At 41.3% G+C, this 21,245-nt stretch overlaps 1 protein-coding gene across 5 annotated transcripts in view; it reads right to left on the bottom strand.

The window, feature by feature from the left end:
• The window catches only part of B3GLCT (beta 3-glucosyltransferase), a 126,277-nt gene that overhangs the window by 87,610 nt on the left and 17,422 nt on the right, over positions 1-21,245 (bottom strand). For 4 of the 5 annotated variants that reach the window (XM_072719946.1, XM_072719945.1, XM_072719948.1 and 1 more), the window contains exons 3-5: positions 14,154-14,193; positions 10,057-10,184; positions 8,157-8,266 (exon numbers count right to left, since the gene is read on the bottom strand). In XM_072719946.1, the coding sequence (XP_072576047.1) occupies positions 8,157-8,266; positions 10,057-10,165 (219 nt within the window). In that variant the 5' untranslated portion in view covers positions 10,166-10,184; positions 14,154-14,193. The remainder of the gene's footprint in view (positions 1-8,156; positions 8,267-10,056; positions 10,185-14,153; positions 14,194-21,245) is intronic. The other variant, XM_072719949.1, reaches the window with a different exon arrangement.

Raw genomic sequence — 21,245 nt, 5'->3', positions numbered from 1 at the left:
GTAAAGGTTTAAAAAAATTCTAGAACAAATGCATTTTTCTAGTCTTATTACACAATCCCTCGATCTCTCTGAGCCTCGATTTCCTCTCTGCAAAATGGGGAGAATAACAGGAACTACCTCACAGAGTTAAATGAGCTGATTTCTGCACTCCAGCCCCTGGCCTCACCGACCAGATGTCTCACTAGTCCCCGCAAGCCCACCTCTCTAAACATAAGCTCATACACTAGCTCACAGAGCACCTCACTTTCCTTTCAGTCACCCTTTCCCTGATACCCAGTGAGACACATGATTACTGCCTCCATCCACGAGAGTCCTCACACCTGTTCCAGCAGGAATCTGGCAAAATCTTTACCATTTGTTCAAGGCTCAGTTCAAATGCCCTAACAAAGCCTTTGCTGACATTTCCAGGCAGGGCTGGGTGCCTTCTTGTGTGTGTTCTCAGAGTGCAAAGCCACTATTGCTTCACGCAGCAACGTCTGGTGTCTCCCCTACTAGGATGAGCCTGCTGGAGGACGGGCACAGCCACTCACCAGGAAAAGGCCACCTCTAGCCACCGGGTATGGGTGTCACTACCCAAACAGTGAGCTCTCTCAAGTGACTGGCTTCTGTGGACCCCTGGCTCCAGACTCAATTCTATGTGGCAAGGTCTGCCTGGCCACACTCCATCACAGGTTGCCTCCCCCTGAACCCAGCATCTGGCCTCTGACATTCTTACTGGGCCAAGACCCAGCTCCCAACAGACTCACAGGGATAGAGTTCTCCAGAACAGGAAAGGGGTTCTGTCAAAAAGAGATAAATGCTCACAACAGGGCCTTTTCCACAGTATGGATGAACTCATTATTGCTGAGCAACTGCCCTTGGAGCAATGTGGGTCTCAATGTCCTATTTTCTCCTACAGCATCTTGCCCAGGTCCTTGTTTAAAATAAATATTCAATAAGGATTTATTAAATGAGGGGATAGATGAATAAATTCTTACTCAACAGCAATGTAATAAAGTCTCCAAGTTTAATGAATTAATGTGATGTCTTAACACCTATCAGTTACTACAAAACGTGAATCTTTAGTAAGTAATTAGGCATCCAATTGTTCTCACCTAAAAAGATTTTAGTGATAGCCAGTGACACACTGTCAAAGCTAACCTTTCAGTGGAGTGCCTCACACAGTCTCCTTGACAATAAAAAAAATTTCTAAAAACAGAAAACCATCTTTCTCAAGCTTCTTCATACTGATTTACAAAAGGTTTTGCTCTGGGTTTCCTGGCTTATCTCACGGAAACAAGTGTGTTGTTTTTTTTTTTTTTAACTTATGAACCAAAGCCTGTGGACTAAGTCTCCTCAAGAAAATAGTGATTTACAAAACTTTCTGTGAATAAGAAAAAAATGCATTTATTTCTTAAGGTTGAGATTCTTCTAGGTATTTATTTATTTATTTATTTATTTATTTATTAAAGATTTTATTTATTTATTCATGAGAGACACAGAGAGAGAGAGAGAGAGAGAGGCAGAGACACAGGCAGAGAGAGAAGCAGGCTCCATGCAGGAAGCCCGACGGGGGACTCGATTCCCGATTCCCAGTCTTCAGGATCAGGCCCTGGGCGGAAGGTGGCACTAAACCGCTGAGCCACCCAGGCTGCCCAAGATTCTTCTAGGTTTCAGATAAAGTTCACACCACCAAAGAAGACAGTAAATTAGAAGTGTCTGTTCGTTTCAAAAGCTATTTAGTTGCAGGTGGGGAGAGTGCGGGAGTTCCTAAGCAGCCAGTTCAGCTCCATTTGGCCCAAAGCAGAAAATGTACCAAATGTAATGTATACAGCTGCTCACCCCCCAAAAAACTCATAATATCCCACTTCTGAACTTTCTTTTCTGTATTTGCAGGTTGCCTGAAAAACAGAACTGTTAAGTTGTCTGTGCTTCTGCCCATATTTTTCTCAGGTCCTGTGTCCACTGTGAGCTTGGGCCTTCCCTCCCTGCTGCACTCACTCCTATAAGGGCTGACTTCCCCATGCGATGTGGTTCCCCAAACAAGTATGACCCTTGCCCTGTACTATGGTTGAAGCTCACATTTTAGAGTCTTCAAAATGGTGCCAGAATTTTTGTTTTACCAGAACCTACTAAAAATACAAACCACCCCCCCAAAAAACCATGATGCTTTATATTCTTCCCTTTATTGTTTCCAACTTAATCTTATTTTGAAGTTCCTTTGGAGAACAATACTAGTTTCTGTAACTTCAGGCAAGTGTTAATATCTAATACTTCACAGTCTGGGTTCCCCTTGGTTACTGGATCCCAGGTACCAGGAGGGAAGGTACAACCCTCAGAGTACGGCCTCTCTATCAACAACATAAGCATAAGATACTCCCATTGTATCTTCACCAGAGGCCAACCTGTTTGCTCCCATTTCTTGTCACACACACAAAATATATATATTCACAAGTATTTTCACAGAAACATCCATTCAAGAAGGAGTTTTCTTAGGTTCAAAAAAAGGGAAGTCAAATCATAACAGACCCACAGATGCTATGCACATAGTAAGCATTGAAAATGAAATACATGGGGCACCTGGGTGGCTCAGTGGTTGAGCATCTGCCTTTGGCTGAAAATACTATCCCAGGGTCCTAGGATCGAGTCCCACATCAGGCTCCCCTCAGGGAGCTTGCTTCTCCCTCTGCCTGTGTTTCTACCTCTCTCTGTTAATTTCATGAATAAATAAATAATACAATATAAATAAACAAACAAACAAACAAAATACACTCAAGTGCCTGATTATTTAAGAGATTGTTGCACAGACTCTTATGGGTTTCTGTTAGCCTCAGCTCCATGTGGCTTTTTCTTTTAAAGATGTTATTTATTTATTCATGTGAGACATACAGAGAGAGAGAGAGAGGCAGAGACACAGGCAGAGGGAGAAGCAGGCTCCATGCAGGGAGCCTGACGTGGGACTCAATCCCGGGTCTCCAGGATCAGGCCCTGGGCCGAAGGTGGTGTTAAATCGCTGAGCCACCTGGGCTGCCCTCCATGTGGCTTTTTTGTTTGTGAAACTCTAAACAGCCAATCTACTTAATGATACAGTCATTTCCATTTCCATTATGAAACAGTTACCGTCTACCTCATAAGGAACTCAAACAGCTAGAGCATCTTTTCTAACCCTTTATTCCATAGCAATCAAGAACAGTACTCTGCACACAGAAGAGCACTTGGTAAAGTCTCCTGGCTTTCTGATTAGAAAAAGCATATAACTATAAACTACAGAGCCATTAGAAGCTGCATTATAAGCTTCAAAACTGGAAATGGGCATGACAACTCACAGTGAGCCAAATTATTTTAGAAACAAGAGAAAAAGATTTACCATTCTAGCCACAACTCCCAGTACAGAGCTAGGTTTCAGACAGAAAGTTAGTTTAGCCTCCTGTCTTTATATTCACATTTAGAAAGATAAAAATGTTTGCGTTCTTAATAAGACCGCATCTTAGCACCTTGAGGCAAAGCAGGCATACATAATGACTTGCCAAAGCAAAGAGAACAGCTAGAACGAAATGCATAATCAGAGAAACCATTAAATTTTTGCACCTTAATTTTTGGCAGATTTTGTAGTCAAGTGCAACCTGACAAGAGTAATGAATAAATAAACAGCAGTTCTAGACATCTGGTAGTGTGGGAGGAATAGATATTTTGGCCTATCAAATAAATATTCAAATGGTAAAACACTGTTGATTCCTCCCTTGGCAAGCAACTTTGGTGAATGCTCATGGTGGGCAAATCTATGGGGAAATGCAAAACTGAAACCTGAACACTTCATGGTTCAGGTCCCAAATAATGTGAGGGCCTCAGATATTTGTTCAATTAGAGCTAAAGTGCACACTTGCCAAACCATGGGATTGACCCCTCCTCGAAGGAGTGAGCATGCTCCCCATCACAGTGCTGGGGATGCCCTGACAACTTCTACCTTAGATTCTCCCTTTCTCCACTTCCATGGCTGATGAATGAGTTGTCAATTCTTTCTCAAGAATATGTCAATCTCTCAAAACAAGTTCCAGTTAAATTTTCAGTAGGGAGCCATACCTGCCTCTTAAAGGGACTTGGCCCCACTCCCCATGTTTTGTGCATCTCATTTAATTCTCCGAAGTCAACCTTGTTGCCCTATTTTCACATAGTTCTAGGTCAGGGAATCTCAATACCACCCCAAGTATTGTCCACAGACCCTATGTTAGCTGTCAACTGCCTTTGGATCTTTAAAATTTGACTTTTAATCACATACATAGCATAAAAAACTCTATAAGGAGAAAAAATTAACTAGTATCAAGCATAGTTTCAGACACTAAAATCTTTCTGGCCATTTCAACTACCAAAGAGCTGGATCTTGTGAGCAAATCAAATCCAAGTGTTAAAGTTTTGTCATAACTACCTCAGTATTCATAGCTGGCTTCCATCCCAGGAAAGAATTTCAGAATAAGAAAAATAGACTATCTTATAATTAAAAGGAAGTTTCCTTATTGCTTTAGTCTAGACTCCATTTATTATCACAGAAATTAAGGGTTTGCTTAATGATGTTGCTTAATTACGTGTCTTTAAATGTAAAACCAATATTGCCACCTAGTGGCAATCTAAGACACCTACTAAACAGGCTGCCTAAACCACAAACGATAAACAGGAAGGACAATAAAAATTCAGTATATGTAAAACCTAAAATTAGAAGCATGAAATAAAGTTCTAGAGAAGGTAAATACTTCAGTGAAATGGAACTGTTTTCTAAGACTTAAAAGCTGAGAAAATGTATCAGTTAAAAATGCGGTTTCTAATGTCAGTGTGTGGCGTTACCCTGGATGCCACAGGTCAGGGGGTACAAAGAGGACAGAACAGGTCTTGCTTCCCTTTGGATTCTGAAAGCAGGCCAGAGGCCCTGTAGGAGAAAGGGCACCGCAGGGGGTCCCATGTGAAATACCAAAGAAGCATTCCAGGAAAGTAGTGCCTGTGGATGACAACGGCCATCATGGTAGACCAAGGCTACCCCCAGGACCCAGAGGAAAGGCTGTCCAAGTAATGATGATAAGCATTCAACCATAAAACTGAAGGAAATCCTGTAATAGGCTACCACATGGATGAACCTTGAGGATGTTACACTAAGTAAAATAAGCCAGTCAAAAAAAGAAAAAAAAAATACTATGTGATGCCACTTATATGAGGTACATAGAATAGTCAGATTCATAGAGACAAGCAGAACGCTGGTTGCCAAGGGCTGAAGGAAAAGGAAAAGTAGGGTTGTGTGATGGGTATGGATCCAGTTTCAGTTGGGAAGACAAAAAGTTCTGGAAATTGGCATACAACGTGAATGTACTTTACAGTACTTACACTTAAAAATGGCTGAGGGCAAATTTTACATGCTTGCTTTCTTTTTTTTTTTAACCACAATTAAGAATAAAAATAACAATAACAATAACAATAACAACAGCAAAGCCCTCTGGGTGGCAACACGTCCTGAGGTAAGGGCACAGGCAGGGGTCCCCGCAAGACTTTTCAGTTTTCCTGAAATCAGACAACGCACTTTCTCCGTATCTCACACACTCCTGTGTCCCCAGAAGGCTGCTTCTGCTCTGCCCAGCCCCCAAACCCTACTTTTCACCAGGGTTCCACTGTTCCCCTTGGAAGCAGCACCTTCAAGCTTTCAGCCACTACCTATGTATGTTCCTGATCCCAAATCCATCACCTTCTGGACAAACTGCTCTCCTGAGTCTAAAGCAAACAAATATCCAGCCTCCAGCAGCTGACACCTCCACCTCAGACATCACCTATAGAAACCAAAAGTCATCTTGTACCTACAAACCCATCCTCAGCCTCAGATGGTGGCCCCAACCTACCCCACCTCAGTCCTTGCTGGGCACTGGTCCTGACTTTCCAGCCCTTCACCCAAACTGCCCTGGTTCTGGCCTCACATCCCCTCTAAGGCCACCGCCACCACCAGCTCTGCCTCTTGCCCCTGGTCCAGCGCTTCTCACACTGCCTGTGATGAAGCACTAGCAGAAGTCTGTACCCTCATTTTGAGCAGCATTACCCCCAGGCAACCCCCAACGACTCCTTGCTGCAGTCTTGGGTCAGTTCAGCTGCTTTCCTCACAAATACCAGAGTGATGGTTTTAAAATATAGAGTTGACATGCTGAGGCCCTAATGGCTCTCCCTAGCAGTCATTTTCAACTGGCCATGCTTTTGGTAACAGTGACTGTTGGTTCAACCGACATGTATTGCCAAGAGCCAGCGATGCTAAATGTCTTGGATCTCAAATATTTCTCAAATGCTCAGAATGCCCCCTTAGAGGCCTTGAGAAAGGCCCTGGGGCCTTAAGAGGGCTCATGGCTACTCTGGCCATCAGGTCCCTACCTAACCTTCCAGGTATCCACACTGCCCGCCTCCTATGCAACATGCTTCTGCTTCTCACCTGGCTGTCTACAGAGAAACCCTCCCCTGCTCCTATCCCCTGCTCCTATCCTCCTATCCCCTCACCTATTTTCCTTATTTTAGGAAATAGTACCTTATTTTTTATTTTTATTGTATTGTGATAAGAACACCTAACATGAGCTCTGTCCTCTCAATAAGTATTTAGTGTCCAACAGAGTTCAATGCTGGAATGCAGATCCCAGAGCTTATTCATCTTACTTAATTGAAACTTTATGCCAGGTAATAATTACTCATTTCCCCTTCCCCTGGTTACAACCACCCTGGTCTTTGATTTATGAATTTGATTATTTTAGATACCTCATAAGTGGAATCATGCAGTAACTGTCTTTCTTCACTGCCACTTTGCTTTGAAATTGCCTGTTTAATGGGCCTCTCTCCTCTCCTGGACTTGAGTTCTTTAAGTATAAGGACTATACTTTGCTGCTACCTGTGTGCTCAGTGTTTTGCTCTGTAAATATTGAATGAATGAATGAGAGGTTCATAGATAAATTCTACTGACTAGGTGAGTCCTTGATGTGTAAACAAAATCCTGACTTTAGCAGAGATGTCAATTGGTCTCTTCTTCCTTTCAGTGACTAGAACTCCTGGCGTTTTGGCTGGATCCATAGGCTACCCAACTAGATATTACCTTTCCCAGCCTAGGTGTGCCCACATGACAATGGTATATAGGGGGAAATGATGGAAATATGTATACTACTTCAAGGTCATATCCTTAAAAGGAACCTGGTTGTCCTCCACAAATGGGAATGCCCATGTAGTGGTAGTAAACCAGTTCCAACCATGCCAACGAGGACAAGACATTTCAGCCCATGAAATAAAACAGAAGGATCCTGGAGCAGAGTTGCCAACCCCTAGCCCATCCACCAACAGGACTATTTGTGAGGGGAAGTAAATCTCCACCTTCCTTAAGTCATTGCAGAAAGAAAGCAATCGGTCAGAGATACACATCTCCTGTCAGAGTTCTTGCCGAGAGCTAAGGGATAGAATTCATCTACAGACAAGCACTTCTGTCTTAACGGCCATAGCAATGCAGTGTAGCAAGCGCGCTGGGAGGGATGTTTCTTCTGCTCAGCTAAAGAGGAAAGCACCTCTATGGCAGGACAAGAAGGTAGACCTTCCTTTACTCAGACCTTCAGCATTATTCATAGCAGCTGTAGATTCAGTTCATGCCTATTTTAAACATTATTAAAATGTACGTGCATGTGTCGATTTTTCTCTCCATAATCCTTCTTGGATATTACATTACAAATCAACTCAAAAGTTCAATTAATGATATCCAATTAAAAAACTGATTAAGAGACTCATGGAGGAAACACCACACTAAGGTTAATGAAAATGTTATTTCAACATGAAAATTGCCTTAGAACCTGGTACTAAAATTTTGAACATTAATTATCCCTGCTATTTTAAGCCTTGCTTTTAAAATGTTATTCCTTCCACTTTTTTTTATACTTTATGACAAAACCACAAGAGTCCTACAGAATTATGCAAGTCTCTTAAAAAAAATAGGAAGAATTTAGAAGACAATGCTTTGAGCATCAGGAATAAACAAGAGCATTTTGAAAAAGTCAGTATTAAATAAGCAAACAAGTCAGAAGAGTTACTCTCATCTAAATAAAATGGATTTTATCTACAGACGGAGGACTTTGGAAAACGTGAAAGTAACAACAAATAAGTAACTAGCAGACATCCCAGCCATCACTACATACCTGTGTGAGATTTGTTGCTTGCTTTAAGATGCTTTTTTTTAACTGTTCCGCTCTCTTTGCATGAAAAGAATTACTTTGACTCTGGATGACAAATACAATTCCTTTTAAATCTAGAACCAAAGGAAAAAAAGCTTTCAGGTATTTATTTTTCAACAACTGAAATAAACTTAAAAATGGATTTAAAAAAAAAAAGCTGTAAGGCAAGCCTTCAGGCCATAAACTCTTGAGGGAAAAAAAAATCAATGTAAATGTAATCATAGCAACAAAAATCTCTTTTTAAACTGATCTCTGAAACATCCTTCCTAGAAGTTAGCAAGTAAATAAGCTCACTGTACTAGATCAAATCTGTGGTAGCAAACTGTGAATCCGCTCCTACATCTGTCGAAAGATGACTGTAAATGTGAGAAAGTAGGAAAGTGTCTACAATGCTAGTCTCCCCAGTAGCTGAAAATCTTGTTTGCAACTAGCCGCCTAACAACTCACACATAATCCTACACTGCACTATTACCTGCTATGAGTTGAAGTGTGTCCCCTGCCCCTACCCCACAAATGTCATATGTTCATGTCCTAACATCTAGGGCCTCAGCATGTGACCTTACTTGAAGCTGGGTCTTTACAGAGAGGCACTCAAGTTCAAGTGAGGTTGTTAGTGGGGGACCTAACCCAGTATACTTGGTATCCTTACAAAAAGAGAAATCTAGACACAGATACACCGAGGGAAGATGATGTGAAGCCATGCACTGAAGACAGCCATCTACAAGCCACGTTGAAAGGCCTCAGAAGAAATCAACCCTGCCCACACCTTGATCTCAGACTTCTGCCCGTCAGAACTGTGAGACACATTTCTATTGTTTAAGCACACAATTTGTGGTAGTTTATTTCAGCAGCCCTAGCAAACTAATACATGACTTCAAGAATGTTCTGGATGGCTCTTTAAGATGACACTCAACAGGGACTGTTTCTGACCCATTAGGTCACAAGTACTTGCAAATAAATAACTCAATAATCTCTACTCTACTTACCATGGCACCTAGCCAGAATTAAGTGTTATCTCCAGGAAAACAGCCACAATTCTATAGGAGCAGGGCTTCAACATGAAGTGTTGCATAAAAGCCCATCTACAACAACACTGGCAGTATTTACTAGCCCCCTAGGGACTCACCTCAGGGTGGCCAGCTTTCTCACAATGGCTAGCAGAAAGTAAACCCTCGTATGTTAGGCCCACCTGACCAGGGAAGACTACTTGCTTGACAGCAAAGATGGTTGCTCAGTCCCCACAATGGAGAAACACATTAGGTCCTGAGCTTACAATAAAGCAACAGATAGAAACAGCCATCGTGTCAGCAGCCTGCCACCAGACAGGGGCATTGGCAGAAGGCAGACTTCATATAAACTGTAGCTTCCAGGCAGGCTTACAGCAATGGTGGGGACCTAACCCCTACCATGTGCCTTTCCCTTTAATACTTCGATTCAGAGACGTAACCTGGTTTTAATTTTATTCCTTAAATTTTATTGTTCCTATGTTCAGTTCCATAGTTCCATTCATTTATTCACTCACTCAAATATTCATACAACAAATAGCTCCACAGTGAGCCATCTAGATCCTAAAAATAATCCAAAATGCTCTTTGGTTAAAATTTAATAAAAAATTTAAAAGGAAATGCTCAACAACCTACTGAATATGACCTAATTCTTTTCCTGTAGGAGTTTATATAAATATGAACATTCCATGTACCTACCTACCTACCTAATTCAAATCAGTTTCTTGGCTCTATAAATAGGACACACAGATAAGACTTAAACAAGTATCTTATAATTTCAACAGAAATGTAATAGCCTATCTACTATCTGAAACATTGCTGTTAAGTGACATATCAAAAGAGGAGTTATAAAGACTTACTTTTGTTAGAAATGAAATAAATAAACCTCAGAGAATAATTTTTGCAAAATTTAATAAAGCTGAAGACACACATTCCCAATGACCCAGAAACTTCACTCCTACTAATCATCCTTGAGAAACTTGCATACCTGTAAAAAAAAAAGGATATATAAAAAAAACAAAAAAAAAAAAAAAAAAAGGATATATAACAAGAGTGCTCACAGCAGGATTGTGTAAAAGGAAAAAATTTGAAGCAACTCAAATATCCACTAACAACATACACAATTGGATTACTACGCAGCAATGGAAATCAACTAGCACTTGATGCATCAGTCCAGGTGGATATTATAGATGAATCCTACAGATTGAAAAAAAAAAAAAAAAAAAAAACAAGCTACAAAGGAATAACCATATAAATCAATGGTCTGTGAGAAGATAAGCACAAATATATGTAAGATGGATATATACTATATAAATGCGAAAAAAATATATATATATATACATACTATATCATATGTGACCAGAAAATATAAAAGATTACATGAGAATGATATAAACACCAAACTAAGATCATAGTTAAAAGGCTTCAGCTATGTTAGGAATGTTATATTTCTTAAACTTGGTGGTAGATACGTGGATGCCCATTACTCTTTGTAGCTTCCTGTATGTTCAAAATAATTCATAATAGAGTTTTTAAAAGAGCAAATCCATCTGTCAAAAGGTTAATTCTGCAGCAATCAACTTCTGCCTTTCTTTTACCAGATAAGCAAAACTCTCACCGATCCCACAAAAACAACAGTTCTTCCACATGGGGAAGAGGCTTTACAAGAAGGAAAAAAGTCAATTCTTCCCCTTTGCTTAGACCGGAGTCGCATGCTATAAGCTGTATTTGTTTTTTCTGCTACTAAGAAATCATCATGCCTTGATCACGTGAGCTATGAGCACTCGTCCAGCAAACATCTCTAAATCTGTGTTGAGTTCAAAGCTCTGTGCAAGGCTGCACAGTCCCAGCAAGTAAGAGCCTGAGCCTAGTTCAGAAGGCAGCCCTCACAACACAAAGCCAAGCAGAGGAACTAGAGAAGCACAGAGGGGGAGCAAATGTAAGGAGGGTTTCTGGAAAGGGGCATTTCCTGAGTTTCCTTTAAAATGCAGCAATTATCTGCAGACACAGAGGGTGGCAGAGAAGGAAGCAGGGTTATCACAGAGCCCACAGCCTGCCTTCTCTCTGCAGCATCAGGAGTAGATGACCGGGGGAGTCTGTCAGGCATTTCTGAGAAAAAGATGAAGGGAACAGTCAGTGATAAAGTTAGAGAGGGAGGCTGCCTCAGCCAGATCAGATTGTGAAGGATTTAAGTGCCACACTAAGAGAATGGATCTATAGATTAAAAGCTTTCAAACTGGGGTAGGGCCACAGAGCCATCCGGGACCCCAAAGAGTGGGGAGTTCCCAGAAGAAGCCATGAGGACACTGTCCTGGGGATGCCCAGAGAAGAGGTGAGAGGAGTCTGATGGACAGAGGGAACAGTGAAGGTTTGGGAGAATAGTGAAATTAGGGCTCTGAAAACAGTAACATATGGCTAAGAAATAAGATCCATATGGGGCAGTTACTGGTGATAAGGCAAAAGAGGAAGGGTATACCCAACCCAGTTCCTAAAACCCTATTAATAATGAATGACACAATATCACTGAGAAGCCATCCAGCCCCACCTCCATTCTGGGGGGTTGGCGGGGAGGTGACTGGGAGGGACAAGTTAGCACAGTTAGGTGCTAAAAACTGTTTATATATTCAAACTCCTGATGTTCGTCATCTCAGCTCCAAAAAAGACTTGTCTAACAGACATCCTGAACTCTCCCTAACTGATCACATTCTGGCTGAGTCTAGACCCCAGGACTGACCTTAGTGGCAGTCTTCTCTGCCTATGCTGTTCCAGCCTCTGATTCTCAAGCTCCTGCTGCCCAGTCAACTGAGCTAAATAAGACAATCCCCCTATTTCCTTATCACGTCGGTCACACCTCTCTGAACACACTGCAATTTGCCAACGAAAACACTATAAAAACTCAAGACAGATGGTCATTGTTTCTTCTCCAGGAATGGACAATAAATGGGTCATACCTTGAGTGCCTGACAACAATCAGGCACATGATGGGCCAGAAGGGGAAGGTAAAGAAATCAGTCAAGGCTGGGAAAGAACCCGTATGGTTCTGAGGCCAACAGTAAGCAGCAGAGTATTAAGAAAAGATGACAGAACCAAGGAAGTGGTTAGGAAAGATCCCTAAAGCAGAAATAATAATTCTTTGAAGGAGAAAGAAATCAAAGGTCCTCTATTTCTCAGGTGTTGAGCACCTATCATGTGCCAAATGCCCTACTAAGTGCGAATCCTTCCTGGTCAGAGGTAATTTACAAACATGGATTCCATCCTGCTGCTGTCTTTCTGATGAGGAATCAGTGTGCAGTTCTTCTGATAAAAGTCAAATAGCAAGAGGCCTTAGGACTTGAGGCTGAGGGATAAATACACACACACACACACACACACACACACACACGACAGACCACTTCAATTGTGTTCTACTTGGTGAAAATAATTGTCACCCATGAACCTACTGACTAGGCAGTGAGCCAAAACAGAAAAAAGGCCGCCCCAACCTGAGTGTGGTGAGACTGATCTTCTAAGAGGACTGCTTTGGTAGCCCATCCCCGTCCTGCAGACCCATCTTAACACTGTGGCAAATAAGGCCCCTGGGTCTTCTCTGGATAGGCTGATCACATATGATCACATATGTGATCACATATGATTAGATTTGCCATTTGTAATTGTAAGAATGTTGATTTACTTATTCTGGTAACTTCCCCTTGGTACTTTAAAGCCCATATCCCAGACTAGCAACATTAGTTCATTTAATCACCATTTTCAGATTTTTCAGGACACCTGGATGGCTCAGTTGGTTAGTGTCTGACTCTCAATTTTGGCTGAGGTCACAATCTCAGGGTGGTGAGATCAAGCTTCACATTGGGTTCCATGGTAGAGGTGGAGCCTGCTTAAGATTCTCTCTTTAGTTCCCCCCTCCACCCCCTCCTTAAAAGTAAAATATAATCATTTTCTATAAAGAGCCCCAGAAACCCCATAAGCTCCCATAAAATAAATATACAAACACCCAAAATCACAAATGTTGGCTGCATAGAGAACATCTCCACATGGGGAGGAGTGGCTGAGCATCCAGGATGTCATAATATAAAGAAGAAAAAACAATGAACCAACAAGGCTCCTTCAATCTGCCAGTCTCAGAGCTGAATGCATGCATGCCTGGTGCCCCAGCACAAGCTATCCTCCCAAAAAACCCAGGGTCATTCTCCTGCCTTCTAGACTCCACAGAACCCAGGCCTATGAAAGGAAAGCCAACAAAAGAAAATGTGCCCTTTCTCTACTGTCCAAGGAGACACCAGCTTTATCCTCTCAACACACTGGGGCATTTTTCTCATAAGAAAATGACAATAGTAACAACAACTGTGACTTCATGGTCACATTTTTGAGGATGCTTACAATCTTCTGAAAAGGAGTATGAGTAAGGGTACAGAGGGGCCAGGGAAACTACAGGATGTCTACAAGGATCCAAGAAGCTGCTTCTGTACTAGGGTTCTCAAGATGAGTTTGACTGATATGATTGGTAAGCTGATCTCTAGGGAAAGTGATGACTGCAAGTCAACATGTAGAAAATCTGGCTCCAGGCAGAGGTTAGTCCTTTTCTTCCACTAAGTGTGGGCCTCTAATGACAGAGACTGTGTCTTACTCATCCGCATCGCCCCTACAGTGGCAACCTGGCACAGTCATCCGCCCTAATTGGAAACTCAATAAATGAGAGTCAATGAATTCAATCTAACAATATTGGCAGTTGTGTCCGGTACAAATCACATGCCACCATGTCAATCTGAAAAGTGTTCTCCCCATGTCTTCATGAGGGTAGATGCTGGGTCAGGCCCAATATGGAACATGTATTTGCCCAAGGATATTTACCTCATAAATAAAATAAGAAACAGAAACTCACTTCACTGAAATATAATTTATAAGAAATATATACCTGGGTATATACTCATAAGTCAAAAAAAAAAAAAACATTACTTACCTATGTCACTTTTCCTTGAGACACCACTTTTCTCCAAATTCTGTATTTTGGACAAAAGAGAAAAAGATAAATCTCTCCATGTAACAAAGCTAGCAAAACACCAAATAAATATGCATGGTATACAGTAACATTTAGGGGAAAACGGTGAAGAGGAAAGTTTGGCAATGCTTCCCTAAAGAAACAAACCAAAATGTATGGGGGAGGGAGCAGAGATGATACACTTCTGCATCATGACAGGAGCCTCCTATGGGGCTGCCCCTTTCTTATGTGATCTTGGACAAGTCACTTAATTGAACTGAGCCTCTTTCCTCCTGGGTAAGATGGAGCTAAAGCTAACTCTTAACTGGTTCACAATGTTCTGGGGTGAGTTCATTTAAAAATCCTGTGAATTCAAAAGCATGGTAAACAAAACAAACAGTATCAATGCTGGCAGTGTGTTTCTCATGAAGATGAGCTCCACTAATTATGGTATTTATCATCTTGTGGGCTCAGACACACTGTCATCCAGAACATCACCATGATGTGCTCCTCCACCTGAGGAGCAGTACTGGGGGCCTCAGCAGAGCCCGAGGAAGCAGGCAGCCTGTGGCTCAGGAGCACTCACAAGCACAGAAAAAGCATCTCACAGCTACAGAGCTTGGAAGACAGAAATCCAGACGTGGGCACAGAAATACCTGGTCCTGATCCTGAGTAGATTAGGGGAGGGGCTCATAAAAGATTTCTCTGCCAAAGTGCAAAGTGTCAGCCACTAAATCTGCCATCCTCCCTGTCTTCTCCAGCAAACGAGGAAAAGAATTTTCCCTCTAATTGCCCTTTTCTGCTTCTGACTGCCATTCACTATAATTATAACAACTGGACAGTGGCAAATACCCTTCAGTTTTCTTCACAGGCTGCAACAAGAAATGCATTCATGAGCCTTTACCAACAAAATGGAGAACAGCTTCCAAGCCAAGATACAGCCACACAGAGATGTAAATTATCAGAATGCCAAAGGGATCATGACGGTAGACAGGGAGGATAGAGAGGGAAACATAGGACACCGTCTACCTTTGGCAGCATTTCCTGCCATTATCTTTGTCTCAAGAGTAGAAATACCACCAAGCAGAGGAGAACCTCATTGTGGTGTACTGATCTGTTGTGCCTCAGGATCAAGTGACATTTTACTTAATCCTAATGAAACATGGACTTTTTGGAAAAACCCACTAAAAAATACTGGAATGCTCTAGCCACTTCTTTGTGCTGAACCAAAGTCAGGTTACCATCATAAGTTAGCACAGATCGACTCACTGCATCTTCCACAGTCTAACTGTCTGCCCTCGGAGAAGAAGCGCCAGCCTCAGAAACCAGAAATGCCACTGAGCAGTCACCGTTAACCTGCTGCCCACCCCTTGGCCAAGCTGCCCACTACTTTCAAGGCCACAGCTTTGGCTGGGAAGTGAGGATCATGGAAAATTTGAAAGCTTAGATTTAAAAATAGCATTGGAGTGGGTAAAGAAAATATAGTGTATACACAATGGAATATTATTCAGCTTTAAAAAGGAAGGAAATTCTGGCACATGCTATGACACCAATGTACCTTGAAGACCTCAAGCTAAGTGAAATAAGCCAGACACAAAAAAACAAATACTGTATGATTCTACTTACAGCACAATGTGATTCATAAAAACAAAGTAGAGGGTGGTTGCCAGGGGCTGGGGAAGGAGAATTGAGAGCTGTTTAATAGGGACAGTTTCAGTTTTGTGAGACGAAAAGAGTCCTGGAGATTGTTCGCACAACAGTATGAATATACTTAATACTGCTGAACTGTACACTTAGAAATGGTTATGGTTATGGTTAATGTTATGTTTATTTTACCATAATGTTTTTAAAAAGAGAGAGCATTAGAGATTATGTAAACCAATGCTCCCCTTTTACAAATGAGACAATGGAGACTCAGAACAGGGAAAGGATTTGCCTAAAGTCCAATAGTCATTCTAGCCACAGAACCAGGATAAAAATCTAGGTCTTCTGAGTTCCTTCCAATGTTCTTTTTGCACATCCAAGTGATAATGTATGCCGTCTTTCTCCAGAGGTATTCTTCAGAAAATATGCATCAGAAGAAAGCACACTTGAGAGTGAGCTCCAAGTGATACCCACAACAAAAGTCTCCTTTAGCAATAAGCTGAAAGATTTTTACAAAATACCCTCAACTCCTTGTTTCTCAATTTACGCTGGAAATCAACTGGACTTCCTACCACATCTCTTTGTGAAACCAAAGAAAATTAACCAAAATTACAAATCTTTCCATTTGTTATTAAGCCCTGCAGGTCCAACTGGCTGAAAACAATAGCTCAGAAATGATTAACAATTGCGAATGGCTCAATTTGTAAACTGTAAAAATAAAACATCCTAGAATGGTTAAGTGAACTGAATGGAACCAAAATGGTCTTGGGCAATTTCCCCTTTGAGAAAGAAAATTAGACTAAATGAACGAATTGACAGGACATTTAAAATTCTGTCTCCAGCTTCCCTTGTGAAAATGCTTAGCTCTTCCTAAGAAGAAACACGTGGTTTGTTTTATTATCTCTGCTGCCACATGTTTCTTACACAGACTATCAGTTTCAGTCAAAATGTGCTCACTGTCAAAGTTTTGTGAGTCAACTGAATTGTTATTCAGATAGGAAAGAGATTTCTTACTCATGTATCCACCCCACAAACAGCTCTTACCCTAGCTGAGAAAAGACAAATCCAAATCACCCTTTGGTACAGGTTTTATTTATTAAGGCACGATAGATTTCAACATTCACAATCCACATATGTACTGCCTCATTTACAAATGCTCCATGAAAAGAAGACAAGACATCCTCAAAAGAATTTGATATGAAATCTTTTAAGGGACACCTGGGTGGCTCAGCGGTTTAGTGCCTGCCTCTGGCCCTGGGGCGTGATCCTGGAGACCTGCTATCGAGTCCCACGTGGGGCTCCCCACATGGAGCCTGCTTCTCCCTCCGCCTATGTCTCTGCCTCTGCCTCTCTCTCTCTCTGATGAGTAAATAAAAATCTTTTTTAAAAAAATCTTTTAGGAAGAGAAGTAAAATGGCATCTTGTACCCAGTCGCAAACAACCAACTGCCCCCCGCCCCCCCGATGTTTAATAAAATGAATTGATCAGGGGATTCCTAGGTGGCTCAGTGGTTTAGCGCCTGCCTTCGGCCCAGGGCGTGATTCTGGAGTCCTGGGATGGAGTCACACATCGGGCATCGGGCTCCCTGCATGGAGCCTGCTTCTCCCTCTGTGTTTCTGCCTCTCTCTCTCTCTCTCTCTCTCTCTCTCTCCTGAATAAATAAATAAAGTCTTTAAAAAAAGAGAATTGATCAAGATGTGTTCATCAATGGACTCAGCTATAAGCTGGTCCTTGTTTTAATTCTGCCCCCACCACTTACTAACTAGCACCTCAGTTTCTCTTCTGTAAAACGGGAATAATAATTAGAAGACCTACATCACAAGATTGCTGTGGGAGTTTCATTTGGTAATAAAATGTTGAGCATAGATAGAATCTACCTGAAGAAAATGCTCGATAGTTGTTAAATCCAACTCTGTTTCATCATGAACATCATCTATTTCATATGAAGTCAACTAACACCATAAAAGAAATTTAACTGATAAAAAGCAATAAGGTCTATTGTCCTTCTTTTTACTTTTGATTTTTTTAAAGTTCCTCTTGCAAGGCTGAGTAACATACTTCTTGTTGTCGTATCAGGTACACATTTAAATAGGGTGTGGCACTGTTTAAAGGGATGGACACACACACATAATCCTCAAAACAGCTTTTTTGAATTAGATCACCCCATCTCATAGATGAGGAAACCAAGGCAGTGAAGGTGAGTCAATCCCACAGCATATCAGTGTTAGAGAAGGGAAGTGAACCACAGTGTCCAACTCTATCCCTCCATCACCCAGGGCACAACGTCATAAGCCACCACAGGCAAAAGTGCAAAAGTGCAAGCTGAAGCATATACATGGCCATGGTTGAGGCAGCATCAAAGCCTGAAGCATAAGCCAGGGGGTGGCGGGGGGCCGGGGGGCGGGGAGCAGGTTCCCCTGAGAGCTGAGCTAGGTCAGAGTCCAGGTCAGTGCCAGGGACCAGGAACCTAGGAGAGGAACCTTGGCCCAGAGGGCAGGCCCCAGGAGGTACAACAGGGCAGTGGCCGCACCCAAAATTTGGATGTGAAGCCCTGATGCCAACCAGGGAGTCTGAACATTACATGGGGTGGGCCCCCCTCCCTGAGCGGGGCTGCCTGCCTTCTAGAGAGAGCCCTGCCTGGGCCCCTAAAGCCAGCAGTGAGGTGAGGGGGACAGAAGGTGGCTGTTCCTGAGCAGCATGGGGGAGACCAGCCCTCATGGACAATCAACTAATGATAATCCCAAATTACCATGGTTGTTGTTAAAAGCCTTAACTCCTATCTCCAGGTTCATCTACAGACCTTGGGCGACCTTAGACAAATTAATTCTTCTCTAGCTCCCAATCTCAGGTATGGTCTATAGTAGACGTTTTATCGCTGTCTCTCCTCAGGGAATTAATGGCTTTTTTTTTTTTTTTTTTTTTTTGGCTCCATGGCCTAATTGCAGGTGGGGTTAAGGACATTTTTCAAGGACTTTAATACCTTTACATGAAAGATGACACTAAGATACAAGACTCACCTTATTTCTATATATATTTATGTATATGTGTGTGTGTGTGTGTGTGTGCATATATGTGTTTGTGTGTGTATATATATTTAAGACAGATATATATATTTCCCTATTTAAAAAGGTGAGTTAGAACCTATGCTTGAAAGTATATGCTACAATTCTCAATTCACTGCGCAAAGTTTTAATTCCCTATTAATATCACTTAGGTATCCCTTTAAATTCATTACAAATAAGCTTTATTACTGCCAAACACACATACATGTTATAATGCACAAAGCTGCATAATATAAAATTACAGTGTGAAAAAATACGAGGATTCAGGAAATTTAGAATCTGACTTCACCTTTTAATTGCCACATGACCTCACTCAAATCATGTAACTTCTTTGAGGGTGAGTTTTCTCTGCTATAAAGGCATACCTCATTTTATTGCACTTTGCTTTAGCATGCTTTGCAGATACTGTGTTTTTTAGGAATTGAAGGTTTGTGGCAGCCCTTTGTCGAGCAAGTCCATCAGTGTCATTTTTCCAATGGCATTTGCTCCCTTTGTGTCTCTGTGTTAAAATTTAATGATTCTCATAATATTTCAAATTTTTCATTATGATTACATGTGGTTATGATGATCTTTAATGTCAGTATTGTATTTGTTTTGAGGAGCCACGAACTGCATCCATATAAGATGATAAACATCAATGACAAATGTTGTGTGTGTTCCATTCCACTAACTGGCTGCTCCCCATCTCCTTCCCTCTTCTCTGGGTCCCTAGCCCCTGAGACACAACAATACTGAAATAAACCAACTGGTGACCCTACAGTGGTCTCTGAGTGTTCAAGTGAAAGGAAAAGTCACATGTGATTTAAATGATTTAAGTAATTTAAATCACTTTAAATTAAGCTTAGGAAGGAAGGCATGTTGAAAGCCTAGATAGGCTGAAAGCTAGACCTCTTGTACCAAACATTATCCAAGTTGTAAATGCAAAGGAAAAGTTCTTGGAAAAAATTAACAGTGCTACTCCACTGAACACATGAATGATAAGAAAGAGAAACCTTGCTGATATGGAGAAATTCTGAGTGGTCTGAACAGAAGAACAAAGCAACCACAACATTCCCTTAAACCCAAGCCTAATCCAGAGCAAGGCCCTAACTTTGTCATTCTGTGAGGGCTGAGAGACGTAAGGATACTGTAGAAGAAAAGTCTGAAGCTGGCAGAGGTTGGCTCACAAGGTTTAAGGGAAGAAGCCAGCTCTAGAACATAAAGTACAAGGTGAAGCAGCAAATGTTGGTATAGAAGCAATAGCAAGTTATCCAGAATTATCTAGCTAAATTAATTAATGGAGATGGCTACACTACACAAGAGGTTCTTCATAGAAAAAACAGCCTTCTAGTGGAAGAAAATGCCATTGAGGACTTTCATAGCTACAGAGGAGAAGTCAATGCTTGGCTTTAAGGTTTCAAAGGACTGACTGACTCTCTTTTTTAGGGGCAAATGCAGCTGATGACTTGAAGCTGAATCCAATGCTCACTGACCATTCTGAAAATCCAAGGGCTCTTAAGAATTATGCTAAACCTACTCTGCCTGTGCTCTATAAATGGAACAACAAAGCCTGGATAACAGCTCATCTGTTTACAACATGGTTTACTAAATATTTGAAGCACACTGTTGAGACCTACTGCTCAAAAAAAATTTTCCTTTCAAAATATTACTGCTCATTGACAATGCACCTGGTCACCCAAGAGTTCTGATGGAGACAATGAGATGAATGTTATTTTCATGCATGCTGACACAACATCCATTCTACAGCCAATGAATCAAAGAGTTTTTGACTTTCAAGTCTTATCTAAGAAACACATTTCATGGCTAAAATCAAAAACTCAAGAAACAAATGTTGGCAAGGATGAAGAGAAAAAGGAACCCTCATGCACCGTTAGTGGAAATGCAAACTGTTTACAGCCACTATTGAAAACAGTATGGAGGTTCCTCAAAAAACTAAAAATACAATTACCTTATGATCCAGCAACCGCACCACTGGGTATTTACCCAGAGAATAAAAAACACTAATTCAAAAGGAGGACGATAGATAGATAGATAGATAGATAGATAGATAGATAGATAGATATCCCTATGCTTACTGCAGCATTACTCACAATAGCCAAATTATGGAAGCAACCCAAGTGCCATCATTAAATGAATAAAGATGTGGTGTATATATTCAATGGAACATTAAGCCATAAAAAGAATGAAATCTTTCCATTTGCAACAACATGGATGGAGCCAGAGTGTATGATGGTAAGCAAAATAAGCTAGTCAGAGAAAGACAAATACCATATGATTTCATTCATATGTGGAATTTAAGAACAAATGAACAAAGGGGAAAAAAGAGACAAAACAAGAAACAGAAAAAAGTCTTCACTATAGAGAACAA

This window comes from Vulpes vulpes, chromosome 9 (assembly GCF_048418805.1).
Source record: "Vulpes vulpes isolate BD-2025 chromosome 9, VulVul3, whole genome shotgun sequence".
NCBI classification, from domain to species: Eukaryota; Metazoa; Chordata; class Mammalia; order Carnivora; family Canidae; genus Vulpes; species Vulpes vulpes.
This window is presented reverse-complemented; position numbering and strand designations above follow the sequence as displayed.